This window comes from Cariama cristata, unplaced genomic scaffold (assembly GCF_000690535.1).
Source record: "Cariama cristata isolate BGI_N322 unplaced genomic scaffold, ASM69053v1 scaffold19343, whole genome shotgun sequence".
Taxonomy (NCBI): Eukaryota; Metazoa; Chordata; class Aves; order Cariamiformes; family Cariamidae; genus Cariama; species Cariama cristata.
The window spans coordinates 24,174-45,256 of record NW_009606880.1 but is presented as its reverse complement, the minus strand read 5'-3'; the positions used below and the strand labels follow the sequence as shown (position 1 = coordinate 45,256).

The 21,083-nt window shown below is 41.0% G+C and overlaps 1 protein-coding gene across 1 annotated transcript in view; it reads right to left on the bottom strand.

Annotated features, from left to right (window-relative positions):
• Nucleotides 1-3,939: 3,939 nt before the first annotated feature.
• LOC104158790 (disintegrin and metalloproteinase domain-containing protein 22-like) overlaps nucleotides 3,940-21,083 on the bottom strand; it is a gene marked incomplete at its 5' end in the record, with an annotated part of 39,828 nt that continues 22,684 nt past the window's right edge. The window contains 4 exons of the mRNA XM_009696533.1: nucleotides 3,940-4,740; nucleotides 6,065-6,188; nucleotides 19,415-19,481; nucleotides 20,058-20,158. Coding sequence (XP_009694835.1) covers nucleotides 4,720-4,740; nucleotides 6,065-6,188; nucleotides 19,415-19,481; nucleotides 20,058-20,158 — 313 coding nt within the window. The remainder of the gene's footprint in view (nucleotides 4,741-6,064; nucleotides 6,189-19,414; nucleotides 19,482-20,057; nucleotides 20,159-21,083) is intronic.

Here is a 21,083-nt window from a genome sequence, read left to right as displayed (position 1 = left end):
ATTCTGGGGAAAAAACTGGCTTGAGAGGAGATCAGAATACTCAAGCTCTTTAAAAATGAGGTAAATAACCTCACACTGTGGTTGGTAACAGTGGCCCGAACAGTCTGCTAATGATACAGATACTCAAATAACTTAGAGAAAGAAATGGATGATCTTCAGACTTGGTGCACAAGAAATCGGACACAGCACAACTTTTAGGTTCACAGACTTAGCCTTCAACAATGCTAGAGAGTGAGAAAGACACAGGATGACCGAGCCAGCAAGTGGTTTTACCAGTGCAAACTGCACACAAGGCATGAGGGTCCATCACTTGCGCTGCAGCAAGAGCAAAAGATCTATTAACAGCACTGGAAAGACGTTATCCAGGTCACTGTGTCAGCAGGTGACTTAACTTAGCAGCTTTTTGATCTTAGCCAACTATCACAAGAGGCTGTTAGTGGATGTAATTATCATTCACGGAAATCCTTTTCAGTACGGGTGGAAAGGGGATGGAAGAGAACAGGACCTGGCTAGGTTTTACACTGGAGTGTGATAATCTTGCTTACAACAGCTAGGTATGGGATTCGATGACAGTGTAAGTCCTAAGAGCTAACTTGTTATCCTGTAGGATTATGGAGTCTCATCATTCTTTCACATTACATCATATCCTATATCATATATCATCATATCATTCATTAATTCATTAATGAAATTACTGCAGATTTGGTCAGAATTTGTAGTATATACATGCCTGTAATAGTGTATGTACCTATTCTTAGCTCTGGCTTTGAAAACAGTTGTCACATTGGTGTTGACAAGACCACTCAGTTCATTTAAAACCAGCAACACAGATTCAGGTAAGAGGACTTCAGTACACTGCCTACTGACAAAATTTCTGATTTTAATTCAGGCTATAGCTCAAAGGTCCATTTGTTCATTAGCACAATCAAAATTATATAATGAGTACATCAGCTTAACACGTTCAACGTCTCATAAAACAGGAACTCAAATCATTTGGAAGTAGCTATCTTCAAGTCACACTTCAAATCAGGTAACTGGCAAGTAGTGACTTAAGTTGACAATTTAAGCAAAGATAGGTTGTATAAAATCAACAACCTCCTTGAAGCTACTTATATATATAAATATAACAAAAATATATGTAAATTATCAATAACAACCATTTCTGGTGTATCACCTGAGTATATTCACCCAAAGTCTATAGTATGGATTACTGAAGTTCTTATGTCAACAAATCCAGAATTAGCAGGTAAATTTTTACTTCTTAAACTGTGGCATCATTGTGCAACATTACTATTTGGATATGATCTCTGTTTTCCAGTCTCCATCAGTCAGTCATGCAAATTTTATTTTAAATTATACAAGATTCTTCTCTCATGTTGAAATGCATAACGCTAACTTAAGTATAGCTCATCCTGCAGGTCTCCTATGCTCATATGGACAATTATATCTATTTGAGAAGAACTGATAATGTCCCCACTTCAGCAGGCATCTACAGCATAGCTGGCAATAACTAGTTCATTTGTTAAAATAACATAAAAGCATGAGTCTCAGTGAGTCAAAATGACTGAGCTATCTTATTGACAATACAAGTACTCTATTTTAGACTGGATGAGGTATTATGCAGCAATTTATATTGCTATTGCCAGTGTAACTAACTACAGTGGATAAAAATATTTGCAATCTTCAAGGTTATTAATCTGGCAGCTTTCCAACACACTAGTTTTAGAAGTAGGAAACCACCAAATGTGAGCAAACAACTTCTCTCTTTGACCCCCACTGGCTTTGGAGGCTCACACAGCCCCACCAGTTCAGGTTTTGTGCAACAACAAGGTCTCCAAATTACCAACCTGATGCAAAATTCTCTGCAGAAGAATTTTGCAAAACCCCAAGTCCTGTGATGTTCTCAGTCTAGACCATCAAAGTGAAAGTCAGTATTTATTTAACTTAAACTTAGTGCTCATAACCAGACTTCCAGTCACTACATATCTCCAAATGTGAAAGTGACTAAGTTACACTACACACATAACTGTATCACCATATGCTACAAATGAATTACACCAAAACAAGAGAGAAGCTGAAAGCACATACTACATTGAAAATACAGTCAGGAGAGCCATTTGTTTGCAAAACAAGAAGCTATGAACATTACACAAAGAGCCAGTATGTTATATCCAGTTCTGTCTGCCAAATCTTGCGGCTTCTTGATAAGGCAAAATGGAAAGGGAAGAGTAAACAGCGGTAAACATAAAATATGCACAGAAATCTAACAGGATTATTCACAATTACATGCCAGTTTGTATCCAAACAAAATACCATAAAAGGCACATGATGAACAGTCCAGTTACTAAAGATAAGATACTAATATGTGAGGGAAAAACAGCTTCCAGGCGACAGAATAATACGGAGGCTATTGGGTTAGCATAATGTCCTAATGTGGGTGAACTCTTTCAGGGTCCTGCTCAAAGTCCAGTGAAATCAATACCAGACATTGATTTCAAGTGATTATGGCTCAGGCCCCAATTTCATGAGCTATATGCTACCAACTATCTTTAATCCAGTTACCTACACTCAAAGTAGATCTTTGCAAAAAATATTCTTCCATGCTGACAGGTATTTACTCTTCACAAAAGTGCAGAATCTTTTCCTAAAGCAATTACAAGTGACTCCTTCCAGATGGTCTATCTGCATCCACTTGTTCTCACTCATATTTGTCTTTTTCCAAAATACTTACCAGAACCTGTCGACTGTGAAGGAAAATCACTTTAACTCCAAGGCCAATATTTTGTCATAAACCAACACACAGCCTAATCATAAAATATAGTGTTTCTAGAAATCTTACACACTTTACAGTTGCTGACATCTTTAAACTCTTAATTTAATCTTACATATATTTCATTTTATTGAGACACTTAAAAGTTAAAAAAATATATTAAAAGGCTGCAAGTGTTGGGTTCACTTATTAAAGGAAATACATGAAGGAGGTAGAAGATTCAGAAACACCATAGATGTTCCCATCACAATAATATCTAATTGATCATACGGCTGTTGGGCAAGGTATTCAACTGCACCACACAGAATTGGGTGTTTATTCTGCAAGGGTGCTACCTGCAGCTAATACTTAGTCAGTTTTAGAAAGCTGGAGAATTATAAACTGATTTAATATGGTCCAGATTCTTAGTGACTGAAAATTCCCAATTGAAAGACATTTGTTTTACAATAACCTTTAGAAGTCTCAGGCATTAGAAATCTAACCATCCACTTATAAACAAGATTAACATCTCCATGGTAAAAGGTTTGGGTGTTGTGTTCCCCCTGTTCGCCGCCCCCCCCCCCCCCCCCCACTCTTATTTAGGCTAAATTCACTTGTACTCAGTTTAATGCCCCAAAAAATTGTCAAGGAGGCTTCAGGGGCAGCAAGCATAGCATTCAAGTGCATGGTAAAGGTGATTCCAGTAACAAATAAAAATGAAAAGACAGTAATGAAAGTGGCCACTTGCCCAGCACTGTTGTTACGTAGTGCAGTGAAATCATTATGCTTCTCACAAGCTACACCTTGCCATCTAAAACAGTGTCTGAAATGCTTTATCAAAAATACATAGCAACTCTCACCAGAAGGACTTTATATCACCACATCCTGAATTGACTACTTAGAAGAATTCCCAAATGTCCAGGAAGTTGGGCGTGCATGTTACTTAATGACTCTGTTGTCTGCCAAATCATCCTTGATTACATCTGTGAGAGGATACACTGGTCATCTCACTGAACAACATATTTCGGCTGGTTCCTCTTACAATTTAAGACAAACTGCTGCTGTACTGGTTTTTGCAGTCTACCATACAACTGAGATTGTCAAGACAGTATAAGATACTGAAAAGATAGTATAGATTTTGGTCAAACACCAGTTTCTGAGAGACACGGTTTTACAGTACTGTACTTCCTGTATTTCCAAAGTTGTCGGCTTGTAATATTAGAAAACTTGAAGTGTGATGATGTTAGTGATGACTCTTTCTTTAGGCATTTGGCAAAATACACTTAGCTATTTTTGACATTATCAAATGTTTACATATATACAATCTGTATACTGAGATTATAAACACGTAAGGTAAAAAAAAAAAGATATATTCTTGTTTGACATTTGTGTCAAATAGTTGCCTTTCAAAGCTTGAAATCCTGTCACAAAAAAATCCTACATTTCTTACTCCTGCATGCTAATTTCTACTACAGTATGTTGTTTATCCTTTACATGTGGAAAGTAAAGAACACAAGGTTCATGCATACAGCGTACAAGTTTACATCGGCTGGGCTCTCCAGGAGGCACCTTCCCAGTTCCACTCTGGTCTGACTCAGGACTGCATTAGACCAGAGAAAAACCTCTCTTATGCAGGACTGGCAAACGGACTGCAGTTGCGATTCTAGGTAAGTGTATCTGTCATCATGCGGAATAGCCTTGTCACGTCTGGGTTAATTATCCCCTGTTAATTGTTATGATTTTGGTTCTTCATCAAATCCATAAAGTACTAGTCAATTAAAAAGAAAGAAAAAAAAGAGACTGCTTTTTTCCCTTCCAGATGAGAGGAGGTTCTCACTGTGATCACGGGCATCTCTGTTGATCTTTTGAATTATCTGAAGAGCAGATGAATGTGCAATGACTCAGTGATGCTGAGTTCCTATAAAATTCGAAGTAAACAGTTCTGTTGTCACCCCAGGAAAACACTGCAGCTAAATGGACGTCTCCCATAGCTGGAGAGGGGGAAAAGGAACACAAACACACACTGAACACCAAGATAAAACAGGCTGTTGCCCAAACAGTGCGAGGAGCTTGTCTGGGGAACTGCATCTACATCACTTGGGTCACCAAGGCTGCACTCTTGGTCTCCTCCCAGCCTCTTGTGGGTATCTGTTCAGACCACAAAGTTAGCAGTCTCAAGCATTTCAGCATGACTTGCAGTCTGCACAGTAAATGTCCATGGCTGGGAGTGCAGAGTTTGAAGCAAAAATGTCCGTGCAGCATCAGCTTTGTATCAGACAGCTTTTACCTTACAGTTACACTAACTAATATTAGTGTAATTTCCCACTCTTCTGCCTAACTCTGCTCAGGGCAGCATGAATTTCTGCCATGGGTTTCAGCTGGTGCCAAGGCAGCTCCAGGGCTGAGAAACATCAGTGCAGCCCCTCCTTCAAGCTGCTCTGCTCCACAGGTGCCTGGGAGACCCTGGGCTGCCTCTCACACAACTTTCTGCAGGACGTGGGGATAGCAGCAGCATGCAGGTCCCCTCAGCAGCGCTCCACTCCTTTCTTTCTTGGAAAAAAAGGACAGAGAGCAGAGATGGGAATCTCATTCTCATCAGGAACACGAACTAAAGCTATCACAAGTAAAACTCCTAAAGTAAGTTCCAGAGTTTTTTTGCTTATTTAAATATCTGCTACGTCTGAATTCACATGAAGGAAGCAATGACTAGCATTGCCTTTCAGCAGCAGCTGGAAATGTCCACCTGCGAAGCAGCATCACCATCCACAGATGTTCCAGTGGTTCCTGGCCACCCTGGGGGGCCAAGGTGGGCTCAGGGCACGCAGCAGCAAAGTCCCTCCAGGTCTGCAAGGGCTCGATACAAGCCTTCCACATCCTCCTGAACTGCAACGTAGCTACCCTTCCATAAAGCTGGAAAGCAGCTATCCCCCCGCCCGAAAGAGAGTTGCTAGCTGCACCAGCCCCCTGGAAGGGGTACGGAAGGAGAGCCAGATGCACTGCCCACTCCAGGGCTGCCTGTCCTCTGCAGCCAGAAGGTTGCCCCAGGCACGCTCCCACCTTGACAGCTAGTGAAATCTGGGCTTCAGGGCAGGTTTAAGAGCAACCTGAGCAGACATCTGTAAATACAGCCACCAAGGCTGGCATAATCACTGCCAGAGGCTCAGCCTTCAGCAGCTTCTGGAGTTAAGGGTACGAAGGAAATGCCACTGCTGCTGTCATTGTTAGTCAAAGATGCTGATCTGCCGGGCTTCCCTTTTGAAAAACTACCAGTAAATCAAGTCACTGACGAAATGCACAGAGAAGAGAGACACATACCCTGGCACTTTGCCTGTTGGCTTTTTTCTCCTCATCAGGAAGTGGTGGCATTGGGTAAGGGTATTTTCTGCTGGAAGCAATAGATCCAGTGGATGAAGACGGAGACTTTGCAGGCGACAGTGTCCTGAGATGTTGAAACACACAAAATAAATGTGATGTCTTTGGGTCCTAGCACTGCAACAGCAACTGCCATTACTCTGAAGCTTGGTTCAGAACCAAGTATATAGCTTATTATTAGCTCAGTATCAGGGGGATAAAGTTGTTTGATCAGTAGTTTAATAATTTCATGGTATTAATAAAAGTATTTATAGCTTTCAGGAACACTGGAAGAAAAAATAACATTTCCTACTTCTTATTAGAATTGTATTGCATAACAAAAACAATTACTTAACTGTTTTATATGGTACTCTAATTAATCATTATAAAATTAACAAATCAAATCTGCAATTGAATAAATACAGATCTAAAAGATAGATATGGCATTATGAAGCCTACCTAAATAGAAACAGTAATTGTATAAATTCAAGCTGAACAATGTCTTCTGTTAGTGACTAAATGGCAATTATCAGTGTCTTTATGCGTATCCTACACATCTACTATATTGATACAAACAGCAAATAAATCTATTATTTTATAAGACATTAATTTACACAAATGCATGCACTTGGAGGCCAAACTGTTAGTTGTGAAGTAACAAAGGCATATACAAAGTGCTAATAATAAATTATTAGACATGCAAGCATCATACAGTGCATATTGTTCCAGCCAAAGAAAGAGTCTGATGAGAATATACAAAAATGGACTGATTAGTCAATGGCAATCAGCATTTCTGTACAAGGTGAGTAGAGTAAGCAGGAGCAAGTAAATGTTTGTATCACATGAAAGGCATTCTTTTCACGTCAATAAGGCAGCAGCACATTATTGACTGAAATTTTATACCCAAGAAAAACTCTTATGCTTCTGTTTTGAGATTCTGCACTTTTCCCACTTCAGAGGTTTCTATTGGGCCCTAAATCTGGGCAGAATAAAAGGGAAAAAAGGCTCAAAGTAGAAAAATTGAGCTACCCTGGCCTTGTTCTGTTTTGCAAACTGAGGGCATTTTTCAAAGGAGGCCTCCCATTAGTGCAGGCACATCACCCAGTCCCTCCCTGAGCACTGCTACCTACTATCTTCTGAACTTAACATGTCCCTGAAGATGGAAGGTTTCCCTCAGCTTCTCCAGACAGGTCTTCCAAGCCCCTCAAACACAGCAGCGGCTGCGTGTTGTGCAGCTGTAGACCCCAGTGATGAGCATCATCACTGATATCAAGGAGCCACAGGAGCCACCCCTGGCAGACGGTCCCACATCTCTGGCTCTGGGATTTGCGGTATCAGGTCCTTTCATCTAGAGAGGATTACAGACAAGGCAGGCACTCTTTTGTGTCTGGAATTGCTTTGTATCTCTATTACTAAGTGAAATTTGTTTATCTTTAAATAATTATTCTTTTATTTTGGACTAGTGTATCATTTTGTTGTGTTTGTAGCTCCCTACAACAGCACACTCCTGTCTCCCATACAAAAAATGACTGATGGTAGCCACGAGAAACAAGGTGTCAATGGAAATTATATGGCGAGAGCTCTCCAATCTGGCTCACGATGCTCTAATGCCTCATATGGTAGCCTCTAAGTTCAACAGCACTTAAAAGTTTTAGGTTGGTACAATCATCCAAACATGAAAGAGTACATCTTCAGCACATGCACTTTGATCACCTGTTATGATGAACTGGACATACACTGATTTTTTTTCAGGAAGAAAAAAATTTCAAACAGCTACTGCAGTATAAAACAAGGTTTTCATATGTCCAGCATCACAGATCTGGGCACCAAATTGCACATGCAAGAAAACAGGTTATTTAAAAAAAAAAATCCAGGGAAAGGTTCTCAACAGTGCCCTGCTGTTCACTATCCGCACAAGTCCTCTCATCTCTGGCCACACCTGGACTGATAAGGATCGCTAATAAACTATGAGTGGATCTAGAATGAAAAAAATAAGGAGAAAAGGAAGGGGGGAAGATAAGGAGAGCAGATTTTACATATTATTAGTAATCCAATTATTCATTAATTTTGCCCTACAGCCGCAGTGGAATTTAAAATCTTCATGTTTAAATTTATAACAATGTACCTGGACATTAGAAGCGAGGAACTGGGGGTGTTAGATCTGACTTGGCAAGCCCTATCAGAAAGCTGTTTATATAAGTACCACAGCCAGGAGCTGGCACACAGAATGAAGGCATCTCCCAACCCTTGTGGTGCAACCAGGCACAACATCGCCTCCTGCACACCACAGGCTCCTCCCATGGGTTATTTTAGTTACCGCAAGAGAAGGCCATGGTGAGGGAAAGCCATGGCCACTCTACTTGTCCATCAGCCTGAGCAGGTGATCCTGGAAGGAGCAATAAACCCCCAAGGATGGGGCATCCCTGCACAGCAGGTCCTCTGACCAGGATCCTTAACCAAGCCTTTAGCCAGGCAGTTTTGCCCCATAACTCAAACAAAATGCTGCCTTTTCAAAAGATTTTGAAGCCCAGACCTCCAGTGCAGCTGCCTACATTTCCTTCTTCTCAACCCCCCTTTGTGTTGCCTGCTCAACTATGATTTGCATGCGTAACTGATGTGCATATTGCTGCTCACCTGCATGTGCAAAGCTACAGCTGAATACATCGAGAATGCAGTTGCACACTTACAGAAATTACCTTGCCCTCCCCTCACAGGGCCTTGCCACTTATTTCTGCTACACAGTTAAATACATGCTGGTTTTTGTCATCTTTAGTGCCATCTACTGAGACTGTGAAAAACATATCACTACTAAGCATATGCTCACAGATTTTACAATGTGTCTTGTGTGATAAGCATAGTCGTTTGAGGTCGCTTTGATCACCTTTCAGGTTATGTCCTGCAATTGTGTATGTGCTGTGTATCCCAGATTTACATATACTTTAAATGAGAAAGAGCCAGACATGACCTTTCTCATTTACAGGATGGAAAAAAGACAGCATTCAGGGACACTTGCAGGTAATGCTGGGGTTAAAGGTAGGCAAAACTTTGCAGTTTTGGTCAAGGTTGGGATCCATTAGCTTTCACTGGGGTTTTAGTTCTCCTGCTATCAAATTCATTAGCTTTCATGCCAAATGTTGCTTCCAGCTGAAATTTACACAAGAAACCAGGAGTGCATTCTGCCCTGTACACGCCACAACAGAGATTCAGCGGTTTTACTGCAGACCCCAATTGAAGCCATGCACCTCAACGCGCTGCAAGAATTCTAATTTCTGACCAGAAAGCAAGATGTAGTGGCCACTTTGCGTCCGTCTTTCTGTCCTGGAAGCTGAAACTAAGAGTGTGGGGACACCATGCTGTGATTCCCAACAAAAGATTGTGGCAGCGGAAGGACAGCTGCATGCGCTCTCCTGCAGCCAGGCACCTGCCTGCTCTGCCTTCTCATCACCTGAACAGGGAGAGCGTTTGTGTGGAGTGTGTCACCTGGTCACACAACTGAACGTCTTGCAACTTTGAGTGTCATTTTAGCTGAACGCAAGACAGGTGGCCCTGACAGACCTGAACTGTTCATAAGCTGTGCTTGATTCTGTTTTGCAGACTGAAACAATTTAATGAAATTCAATTAACATTCAACGTGGTGAAAGCCTTTCAAGCCCAAATGTAGATACTATCAGCCTAACCTGACCTTGGCTGCCACAGGTTCAGTTCTTTGAAGGACATCATCAGCCTAAATTATCCTGCATTAGGAAGCTGAGATCTTCTAAAAACACTGATGTGGCTAAAGATTTTAACATTTAAATGCTGTTCCTTTTAAAAACCACAGATGTGTGTAAGTTTCCTCAGAAAATGCAGCGGCAGAGGCTCGGCTTGGCTCGGCTCGTGGGGGGCTGCAGAAGAGGCAAAGGCTGTGGTGTGAGCCGTCCACTTTAAGCACTGCACAGCAATGCCCCAGAGGCAGGCATGCACATGCTTTAATGACCTCTTCTCCCTCACTCTTGAAATGAAATCCTGATCCTACTAACGTCAATAGGCATTTTTTTCATTGTCTGCCAACAAGGCCAATATTTTGCTTTGGTTGTAGTGGGGAAAATGTCTTTTTTTCTTTAAGCACGGTCTAAAGCTGCCCCAGCGAGAGCAGGGAGCTAATGGCTGGTCACGCCTCTGGCCTCAGCTGGATGCTGACAGAGGAAGGCAATAAGCACATTAAAAATAGGAAGGAAATGATAGCCTGTTGTCTCCAGGCTTCCATGCCCCTTGCCAGTGCCCTTCTGATATGGGATGGCCATTTTCATTCCCAGTAGGTGTCCTGGGTCTCCATCTAAAAAACCTATTTTCTTTGTAAACTATTTTTATACTTAAACAACTCCCACAGAACCTAAGTTACTGTAAATATTTGCATTAAATCAAATGTAGGCAGCTCAGTGCTTCAGAAGGTGCCTTCTAGTCTTTTTTGTCTATAATTATCTACAGAAATGCCACATTTTGGGATTCTGACAGTTTATTTTCTGATACTATCATGGTTCCGGAGTCTTTCAAGATTCAGTGAGGATTTCAAGTACTGCTTAACCATATTTCATAAGGTCAGTCTGTGCAGTAGCCACTGTAATTGGCAGTAACAAAAATAAGTAGTGGTATCACACTGGTAAAACAGTGCCCTTGCAGCAAAGCCAAAATCAGGGAAAGGCTTCTTGCCTGGGTTTATTGCTGGGGTTACACAGCTATGGCCTGACACGTAAAATTAAAATCTAGCCTACACTTTGAACAGGAAAATGAAATTTTTCTTTACAGATCTTATTTTCTTACAGAAGGGAATCCCACAACTGGGAGCCTTCTGGCACCAGAGACATCAGCTACTATTATTGTTATCACTAATAAAAAGTAATTATATAGAAATACCCATTAGACTTGTAGATTAGAAATAATAAAAATAATAACTAGGATACCAGGTGTCAGAAAGAGAAATTTTTATTTATACAGGGGGTTTTTAAGCTGATGGAGAAAGTCTTTGTGATGACTAATATCTCTATTTTCTGAAAATCTGCAGCGTTCCTAGGAATTGTAGGAAGTGGTTTTGTCTTTTTTCCTGATTTTACTTCAACTCTACCTGCAACAGTGCCAGTCATCAACACATTATTCCTAAAACTACAGGAAGACAAGCAAAAACAGCAGTGTTACTTTCAGGACATCTTAAAAGAGAAATCAAAGATGATTAGCAACTAAAATACTACTCAGCTAATTATCTGATGTAAATGTCTTATCCTGGGCTATGCTTCCTACAATGTAGTATCAGCTGGACAGTCTGACTTCAGCCTGACTTTCTGGTTTATCAAACAAGATTTGTTTTGTTCATGAATCACTTCACAGGCTCAAAACCCAGCCATACGATGTTCAGACACACTGTTCTTAGGAACAATTTCCTGTCCATGACAGAGTAACCAAAACTGCACCCAAGTTTTGTGGTGAAACTGTTCAGTTCAACCTCTCATAAGCCCATGACAACACATTCCGGCAGAAGATTTGATCCTTTCTCTTCCATAACGTGCCTGTAGAATACTTCCGCATGGTTACCTCAATTAATTAGGACATACAGGTTTCTAAATTTATTCTAGTTTCTCTCTCATTTCTAAAGCGACTGCTGCAGGCAGTGACTAATAAGCTTCTATGATGTAAAATTTTTCATTTATGTTCCATCTCTGCTCATATACAGCCCTTAAAACTCACATGGATCAGTTTAATCCTCATCTACATGCAAAAATGCTTGGTTTATCTCAATTACAATGAGAGATGTGACTCATTCTGCAACAGTTAAAAACCCTCAGGGGCAGGGTATGCTCCATTCAACTTAATCTAGTTACTAAATCAAGACATACTGATATTAAAAGATGAAAACCAAATTAAGGGTATCAATGCAGGAATTTAAACCTATTTAACTAAACCATTTAAAGTAACATTTTAAACTAGTGCTACCTTCGTATTCCACCAATGTCTGTCTTTGTTGCGACCACAGGGCTTCTGACACAAACAGCCTGAAAGACAGCTATGGGGTTAGGTTATGGTGGGTGACTGATTGCCTTGCCTGAACAACAAAGGTCGAGAGGGTATTTTTAGGAAAATCTTTCCTAATAAAAACACACCTAATTTCTAGTGTGAGTTTGCCTAATTTCACCTTCCAGCAACTTTTGGCCATCGTCAGTCTTGGTCCGATAGTCTAAAGGACTTCCCACACAGATTTTGCTCCATATGCAGCTATGTGGATTTTATGATCAGGTAAGCATTTAGCTGCTCCATTAAACTTAACAGCTTGAGGCTCTGCAGTCCTTTCTAAGGTTTCTCAGGGCTTAAATCTCCCCAGTTCTTGAACATGCTTGTTGAACTGCAGACATCAGAACCAGACCCTCTACCCCAATGGCAAAACTACTGGACTCACAATACGCCCCGCCTCAAGGACTAAGCTCCAATACAGAGACCTGGCTGATACTGGCTGGCACAATCACAAACCTCCCATAAGCCTTGGATTCTTGTGTCAGGGATTTTTACTCCTTGTTCAGGACCAAGATCAGGACTGACAGGCTTAAATTCACCTAATTTGCCCTATTTGTTCATTGGAAAGCCTTTCTGGAACTTACTCTGTGATTTAAGAGATCTTGAAAGCAAATACACATGGTTTAAAAAAGTGACAATGTTATGGTCTTTTAAGACTTTGGGACATTTTTAATTCTAAAAATGACTAAATTCCCACCCTGCTATTTAATATCTGCCAGTGTTACTATTGGAACAGAAGTGTTTCATTAGCATCTTGTGATACAGCTCCATCACATTTTTTTCCCAAATGCACACTGGACATATTTAGTGAATGTTTCTGCCCTTTTGTAATATAGGGCAGATTAGGTCTACTTGTGTAGCAAAAGTATTGTTGAGATTCTGTTTACTTGTTCTCACCATCCTTCACTCTTTTGGCTAAAGATTTTGCTTTGTATTCTTTGTGTTTCTATAATTCTTGTTTCAGCTTCATTTTTGATATGTCAACTTACAGCTTCATGGATTTCTTTCATGTTTTACATTATTTGTCATAAATCGTCTTCCAATCTCTCCTATGCTAACTGATTTCTTCAGGTGATGCAAACTTCTGTCTCAGCTGTGGGATTGTGTCTTTTGGGAATCTACTAAAATGTTCTCAGTCTCCTGATTCATGTACAACAGGGAGGCCAGCCTCATGCATGCTTCTTCTCTTTAACTTGGAATGTATTCAATAATACACACTTTCCCCTTTCAAAAACAAGTAATATTTTTGGTTGAACCCTACACTCACTTGTAACAGATTCAGCAGTGGTTTGATAAATAGAGCACAAAGTATATTCTCATACATTTAATTTTCCAATTACAATATATAAATTATTTCATTGTAGGCTGAGGGTAAAATACCACTACTTTTTATTCTTTTTTCATTAAAATTTTAGTATGCACTATATAAGACAGTGGGTAGAGTCAATGTGTTATGAAACCACTTGCTTTAGTAAATTACATTCTATTTAAGTTAATACTACTTTATTAGTGATAAATATGTCTCATGCCCATAAAATACTACTTGGCATAAAATGATGAGAAAGCTACTACAAGCTAGAGATGATGGTGGGAATGCATGCACTACACACACCCTTTTCAATGGCTTCATTAAAACATTCAGAAAAAGAATTGTAAATTGCACATGAAGCCAAAAACAGACATCAAAATGCAGCAAAAGAAGAGGGGCCCTTTGCACCTACAGTAACTTGTATTGATTTATACAAGGCAGGAGTCCCAAGATATTTGTATATGCTGGAACAGCTCTTAAAAATTATATAGAATTAATTTACAAAATACCTAAAGTATGGTCCTTCAGTGTTTTTATTCACATCTTCTACCCACTTAGCTACATTATATTCTCTTTTGAACCATGGGTTTAAATACCTGCAGAAAGCAATGGAAGGAACAGAGAAAGCAGAAGAACAAGAATAGAAAATCTGAGAACACACAGCACAAGCTTAGCAAGGATGTCTTCATCCCCAAAATGCAAGTGAATATGGCAAACAAATCAGTATGGATGTTGAGTGAGGACTAGGCAACGTGTACAACTGCATGAGAAAATCTGACCTACAACAAGACTCATACATTTGATTAATCTGGAAACTCTTTGGGGTACATCATTCATTTAATGTCTTAAGGGTAAAATTCACTCCTATGCAGAGGGCCAACATCAAGTTCACGGTTTGAACTCCTCTCATGATCTCAGACTAAGGATCAAGGGGCATTTTGGCTCCAATTCTGCAGTTTGCTTGTTGAAGACACACATTTGCACTCATCTAGAATAAATTGCAAGATAATAGCTAAACAAGCACAGAAACTTGGGCTTGGCCCTTTCTACAGGAATGAATTTCGGCCTCAGTGTGTTAAAAGACTTGAACTGTTTGCCATTACAGTGGCAATTTTTACACTTATGTGCAATAAACCCTCTGATTTTTCAATGATCATTTAATTTGCTAGAACCATAAGAAGCTTTGGAGGAGGTGGGCTGCAGAGTTATCTCACATTTTGTAGAAGCAATCTTCATACCAAACCCACACTTTTTAGGAAAAAAATCTGAGCTGCATACTCATATTAGTTACACGAAGACTATGAAATAAAGACAGCGTTTAATTATCTGACAGTAATATTACCAGGGAAGAAGAAAAATTTTTGGTAACCGGTTTCTCTTAGCCCCTAATAACAAGATTAGCAAACTCCTCTCCCTCTGTTAAGAAAAAAGGGCAATGTAGAAACAGGAGTCTGCCCGGTCCAATTTTAAGTCTGTTCTTGTTGTGTAAGAATGGCAACAGTTTAACGATTATTTGTGATCACCACCTTCATACAGTGGAGACTAGCACACTCTGAAATAGGAAACAAACTGTAACCAAGGAAATACGGAAAGAAAATTCCTCTTTAAGTTATTTTCAATATTTCTGGGCCAATTCTTGCCACCCTTGTTTAACAGAGTGACTCCAATGACCTCACACATGGGAACAGGCTGTGCAAGGGATTGCTCAGATGGGTAAAGGCTGGGCCAGATCATATCGTTCAACCCCCACCATATTTCAAACCATGTTGACGACAAAAGCAGCAGCACTTTTTCGACTTCTTTTGCTCCTTTTTTGCTCTGGAACTTCTCCTCCCCGCCCCGCACAAGCACAGCCACAGCTCTCAGAAAGTACTCGCCCTCAGCCAAAAGTGCTTCTAAGTAGCTTCCTCAGCTCACTTATTTATCAGGAATCAGGAGTGCTTTATGCTTTCCAGCTTGGACTCTTAGAGAAAGAAAACATTAAAAGTGGTAGCGCAGCAACAGATGAACCGCAAGTGAAGCAAGAGGCTGACGCCAACATCACCAGGAACTAATAAACTTCCACTTTAGCTTTAATTGCAGGTGCGACTACACATTTTCTTGTACTCGTTGCAGTACTTTTGACTTGCTTTTTTTCATTTGAAAGGGTCTTTTGGTAACCATGAAACACTCCCAATCTGGCTTCCTGTATTAGAAAACAAAGTGTAACGTGGTATCAAAGCATGCAGTTGTTGCACAACCGTGTTGCAGGGTTTCCCAGGTCTGGTTGTATTACAGACCCTGGTTCACCGTCTCAATTGATCTGTTACAGAAAGGCTAAACTCGAGTTACTGCAGACCACTACGTGATACCATTAGAAAGTTCTCAGGCTGATCTTCCTGGCCACATGTTCATTAGCGATGGCCAGAATCCACATATTCTTTAGTGAGAAATTCCGGTTTAAAACACAGGTGTCCTTACACATAAGGCTACAGCTAGACCAACAGCTCGATTTGGCTTGTAGCGCAACATGCAACAAGGCAAAAGACCTGGGCTCAAGAGTACTCGTACTCCTCAGGCTGGCGAGGAGGAATATTAGCTAGCGCTGCATCAGCAGGAGCACCTCCAAGCAGTCACGGTGTTTTGCCACAGTGAAACTATTGTATACTGAGGGAAGGGACTTTTCACAGGATAAAATGGCAGCCCAGAACGCAGGGGCAGGTGAGACTGACCTGTGATCCCGACTCCCTGTTTGGGGGTGGTCAGAACCCCCTGGGCTTATGCCTTGGGCCGGGATTTGGTGGGCGAGAGAAAGCCCAGGCTCAGATGCATGGGTTACCCTGCTGCAAAAAGACAATATATAATAGAAAGTCTAAGCCAAAGATGTTCGTATCAGTTATAACAACGAGGAAGACAAATGCTTACAAGAAAAGCAATGCAAATTAACGAAGGTCAAAATCGCTATTTTGGCAAAACAGATGTTCCCTGGGATCTCTTTGAACACAAGCTCCCAATTAAACTCTCAGCTTATTCAGAAAACTCTCGTTATCATTCCTGGAAAGCTCTAATTGATTTTAATAGAAAATGTGTTTATCAGGCCATTTCATCAACCCTGTTTCTGAAAAAGCTGCAGATACATTTGGCCTGTTGGCATTCCTTCTGTGTGAACTGAACCATCTTCCTTTAGTAAAGAACATGAATTTTGTTTTAAAACATCTAGAAACAATTAAAAATGTCCCAAAAGAGATTTAGCAGTCTCCATAGAGCTATACACTTAGCAGAAGCCTCGTTCACGTATCTGTTAGGTACAAGGGGTCGCACAAAGGCATGAGCAGTACATTTTTCAGGAACTGCCCAATGTGCTTGCAGCCCTCCTGTCAGTGTTGCTCATGAGGGCTGCAAAGCTCAAACCTTGCTCTGCTTAAGAAATTTTCCTTAAATGATTAATGGCATGAGTCTCTACCTGGTGCTTGGCTGTATATAAAAAAACCCTTGTGCATAATATGTGCAGTTACTGCAGACTCATGTGTACGTCAAATACTTTTGTAGGCAACTGTATGAGTGCGCACTTGCTTAAAAAAAAATTAATTTTTGCACAAGGTATGGCACAAATGAATGCAATTTTCTAGTGGTTAACTACACTGTCTCTACTACTAACAGGATACCAACAGTGTTACCCTTTTTCTTCCATCTCAGCAAGTATGCTTCATTGGACTCCCAGGAGCCACACAGGTAAACTTTCCCAATGCTGTCCACTGTTTCAGAACAGATTTCAATATTCTACATTTCACAGAGAAGGTAAGAAGGTAAATTTGTCTGGGAAAAGCCTCCATGTATTCTGAGGCATCCTCAAAGCAGCTGGCATTGCTTTTTGTTTTCCTAAATGAGCAAACGCTGGCCACGGTTAGATCATTCTCAGTCAATTTTCTCTGCTCACAAAGGAAGTTATCTCTCTAACCAGAGCCACAGTACACCCTCCGCAATTCTCTCCGTTCCCCACCGAATTGACAGAGCACGTGGATCATTCAGTGGGAGCTCTCTCTCCAAGCAGTGACAGGCTGGCAAGGAGACTCGGACAAGCCATGTGGTCCCTTGCAGTCCAGAACAGACCCAAGCAGGAGAAAGCATTTTCCTGCCTGGCAGGTCTCTCCCAGGAATACACAGGCTCTGCTTCATCCCTAACAGGCTGCTGCACAGCCCTTGGGAAGTATAAGCCTCCTCCCTCTAGCACCAGGGCTGCTGCTGGGTTGAGAGACCATAACAAGCATCAAGAAGGAAAGCAGAGAATTAGGTGGATTCAGGGGCACCTTTAAAAGAGAAAAAAAAAACAAACCAAAACGTACAGGGAAAAAGATTTCCAGCTCACACTCTCTTTGTCTACCCACTTATTTAGCGCTCCAAAGTTCTCAGAGCAAATGTGTAATATAGCAGCTGAGAAGCACAGAGGAAAAAATATGCCCATTGGGGTTTTTTGCTTTTACTGAAAACAATACTCTTCCCATGCAGTTGCGTTCACTCTAGACTAAAAAGAGCTGATCTCTTTTCATTCTTTATGGACCAATTCAGCCCCAGTATACACCTTTGTTGAATAACAGAATAATAGTATCATTAATTTAAACTTTTCTTTAAAAAAAAACCCCAAATTTTGTTTAAGAAATACAGTTGGAAAACGAGGGAACACACAGGATAAGTTTCCAAATAAGAATGTGCAATCTCATTTGTATTCTTGGCAGTTTGGTCAGACTAATTCTGCTTTTATCAAACTGTCTCATGCAAGGAGAAAAGAAAATGAGCAAAGTAACACTTCAGTAAGAGTTTATCAGCTCAAAGACCAAAAGCACAGGGGCACTTGACAGATAAACTCCTCCAAGGGATCTAGGGCTAAAATTTCTGGTTCCATGTTGCCATTTTGACCATGCGATGTTGTAATTGCAACGTGCATTGAACCATTATTTCTGTAACTTGTAACAGAGGGTCTTCTCTATGAACCATTCTGAGCCTACTCACCTCAAGACAGTGTACTGCAGTTGGAAGAAAAGTTTCAGAACAAACTCAAAATCCCCAAACCGAAGAAAGCAGGGCCCAGAGAGGAGTTAGCATTGTTAGTTTCCAGCAGGGTTGGTATCAAGCCCATTTGCCCAGAGATGCAAAGTTAGTACTAATGATACAGGGAAAGGGCACTGTCATCGCCACCATGGTCAAAGAAGGGGCCCATTCCCATGTGGCGTAAGTGCTGTAAGAGCAGACCAGTGCTTGCCAAGCCCAGAGATTATGTTTCCAGCCACTCACCCATTCATTCACAAAAGGAGCCTGAACCAGCAGGCTTAAGTACATAAGAAAGGCTCTTCCCTATGGGAAGCACTGCACACGTGGGGTTTTCAGTAAATGTAACCAATAAATCAGTAAGAAAGCCACTCTAAGTCAAACTGGAAAGGTCTGGGGATCAGTGGCTTGGTAAGGACTCTCATTGCCCATTTATTGCAGGGCTTACTCAAGACTGTTTCAGGCTTACAATGATAAACTTCAGGGTACTCTCAAAGCAGAAGACACCTCTCCTAAAACCTCCAGGCAGGTGTGCAGAGATACAAATCTCTAACTCTGCAATGGCCCAACCCAAGCTGAAGACAAGGGTAGGAAATAGGTTATCAGAAATTCAGTATTGAACCAGGATACACTCAGCAATGGCAGTTTACTGTAGACAAAAGCCTGCAGTGATGGTGCAGCCTGCCACCATCATTGGGAATTGCTATGGGAACGACTGTGAGGAAGCCTACACAAAAAAGAAAATTGATAGTTAATTTTTACAGAACACATAAAAAGAGGTTGAAATACATTAGCCAAACCATTTACCAGATTATCAGTCGGCAACCAGAATGCCATAGAGCAAAAATGCAGCTGTCTACTTTTCAGCACTCTTAATCTCCATCTACAAAACACAAATATGAAAACTGTACTTCTTGGCTTTGCTTTTATAAGTTCAGACTTACTCAGTTGAATTAGACCGTGGCCTAAATCTTTTGCCTCTGACTTTCTTTCTGTTTCCTCCTATATTACCTGAAAGAAATCAAAGGATAAAGACAGAGGGTAAAACAACTTGAAACTCACCTGCGTCCCATGCCAAACTGAATATTCTTTTTGCATCGCCAGCAAAAGTCATTACCTCATTAGCTTTAGCCATTTAAAAGTCACAGGTCAGTTCCTCTTGATTTACCTCAGACCAGCTAAACTTGACACTTACATGATCTTTCTCTACTTTTTGCTGCAACTGTCGGAGCAAAAACGTCCTTAATTTCAGCTTTCATTTGAGAAAATCACTACATTTCAAGAAAAACACTAAACACGGCTTAACAAAATCACAGAAGCTGGCAAGAATGAATAGACTTCTTCCTCTTTTTCATGTTAGCTCACACGGGAAGAATGGGAGAAATTAAATGTCATTTCTATGTGACAAAGCATTGTGCAAAAAAGGTATTTGTGTAGGGTGCTGCTAAATCCCAGTTCCAGGTTAATAACAATTAGCACAATTTTAAGGAGTCATGCTGCTGTCCTAAGATCAGCTAAACTTTCAGTAGAGCAGCAATGGCCCAGAAGCTAGTTTCCACTGTGGCCAGCACAGAGGTTCAGACTTACCTTGCCAAGAATTACTCCTGGGCCTCCCATTTTCACAAATGTCTGAAATATGTTTTGTGTCTGGGATCCTTTCACTCCAGGAATGAGATAATCCATTTGACCTGGAATAGGAGGGCTTAGATGTGGTTATTGTTAAGGGTATTGTCTCACATCAATGTTAGCTCAGCGGATCAGTCACATTCCCGAGGCCAGTGACATAACACAGCCTAAGGTCTGTCTGCACTAGCAGAGCATCCGGGATTTCTGGTTAAACCCTGCAGTTACGCTTCGCAGCTGTCCCTGCAGCAGTTTGGTGCACCCACATTCAAGAGACAGGCTTGAGCACTGCTTTCTCACGTCTGCTGTGGGAAGCACAAACACCAGCGCACACCAGATTTCCTTTGGATTTGCAGCTCTGCCCCAGTTCTTAGCTGGAAGATGCTCTTCCAACTGTGCTCATCTCAAGGTTTTATCCCACAGTCAAGCACATTCTGGCTGCAGGCTGCCCGCTTCCTCCCTCTGCTGCTGCAGGAAAGCCTGGACTACTTCTCTCACCCCACTGCTACCAGTCTCAGGGGCCCAGGAGGTTGTGACAAGCATCCTCTCACACGCAGCTGGGAGCTCCAGTGGAAGGACAACTACCTCATTTTTGCTAATTTTGAATTTTATAACATTTTGTCAGCCAGTCACTGCAGTATATACTTCTAATGCTAAACTCAAAGCCAAAACCAGGCTTTATATTTTGGCACTTTGTGCAAACTGATGTTTTTCTTTCCTCTTGTATTCCCTCTAAGAGCCAGAGATGTGTGTGGTGATGTTCAACACATGGGGTTTTGAAACAGTTTTTTTAACTAGAGCTGCTGCTCAGCTGTTTGACATGAGATCTACAATTATTTCCGAAAAAGAAGAAAACAAGAGGAAGTTGAAAACTGGGCAGAATAGATGGCTTACTTATTACAAAGAAGTTTTGCATAAAGGAACTATTTCTGTCGTTTCTAAGTCTGGATATTCTTGCATTTTTCAGTCTCTGCTTTCCTTGGAGAGCCG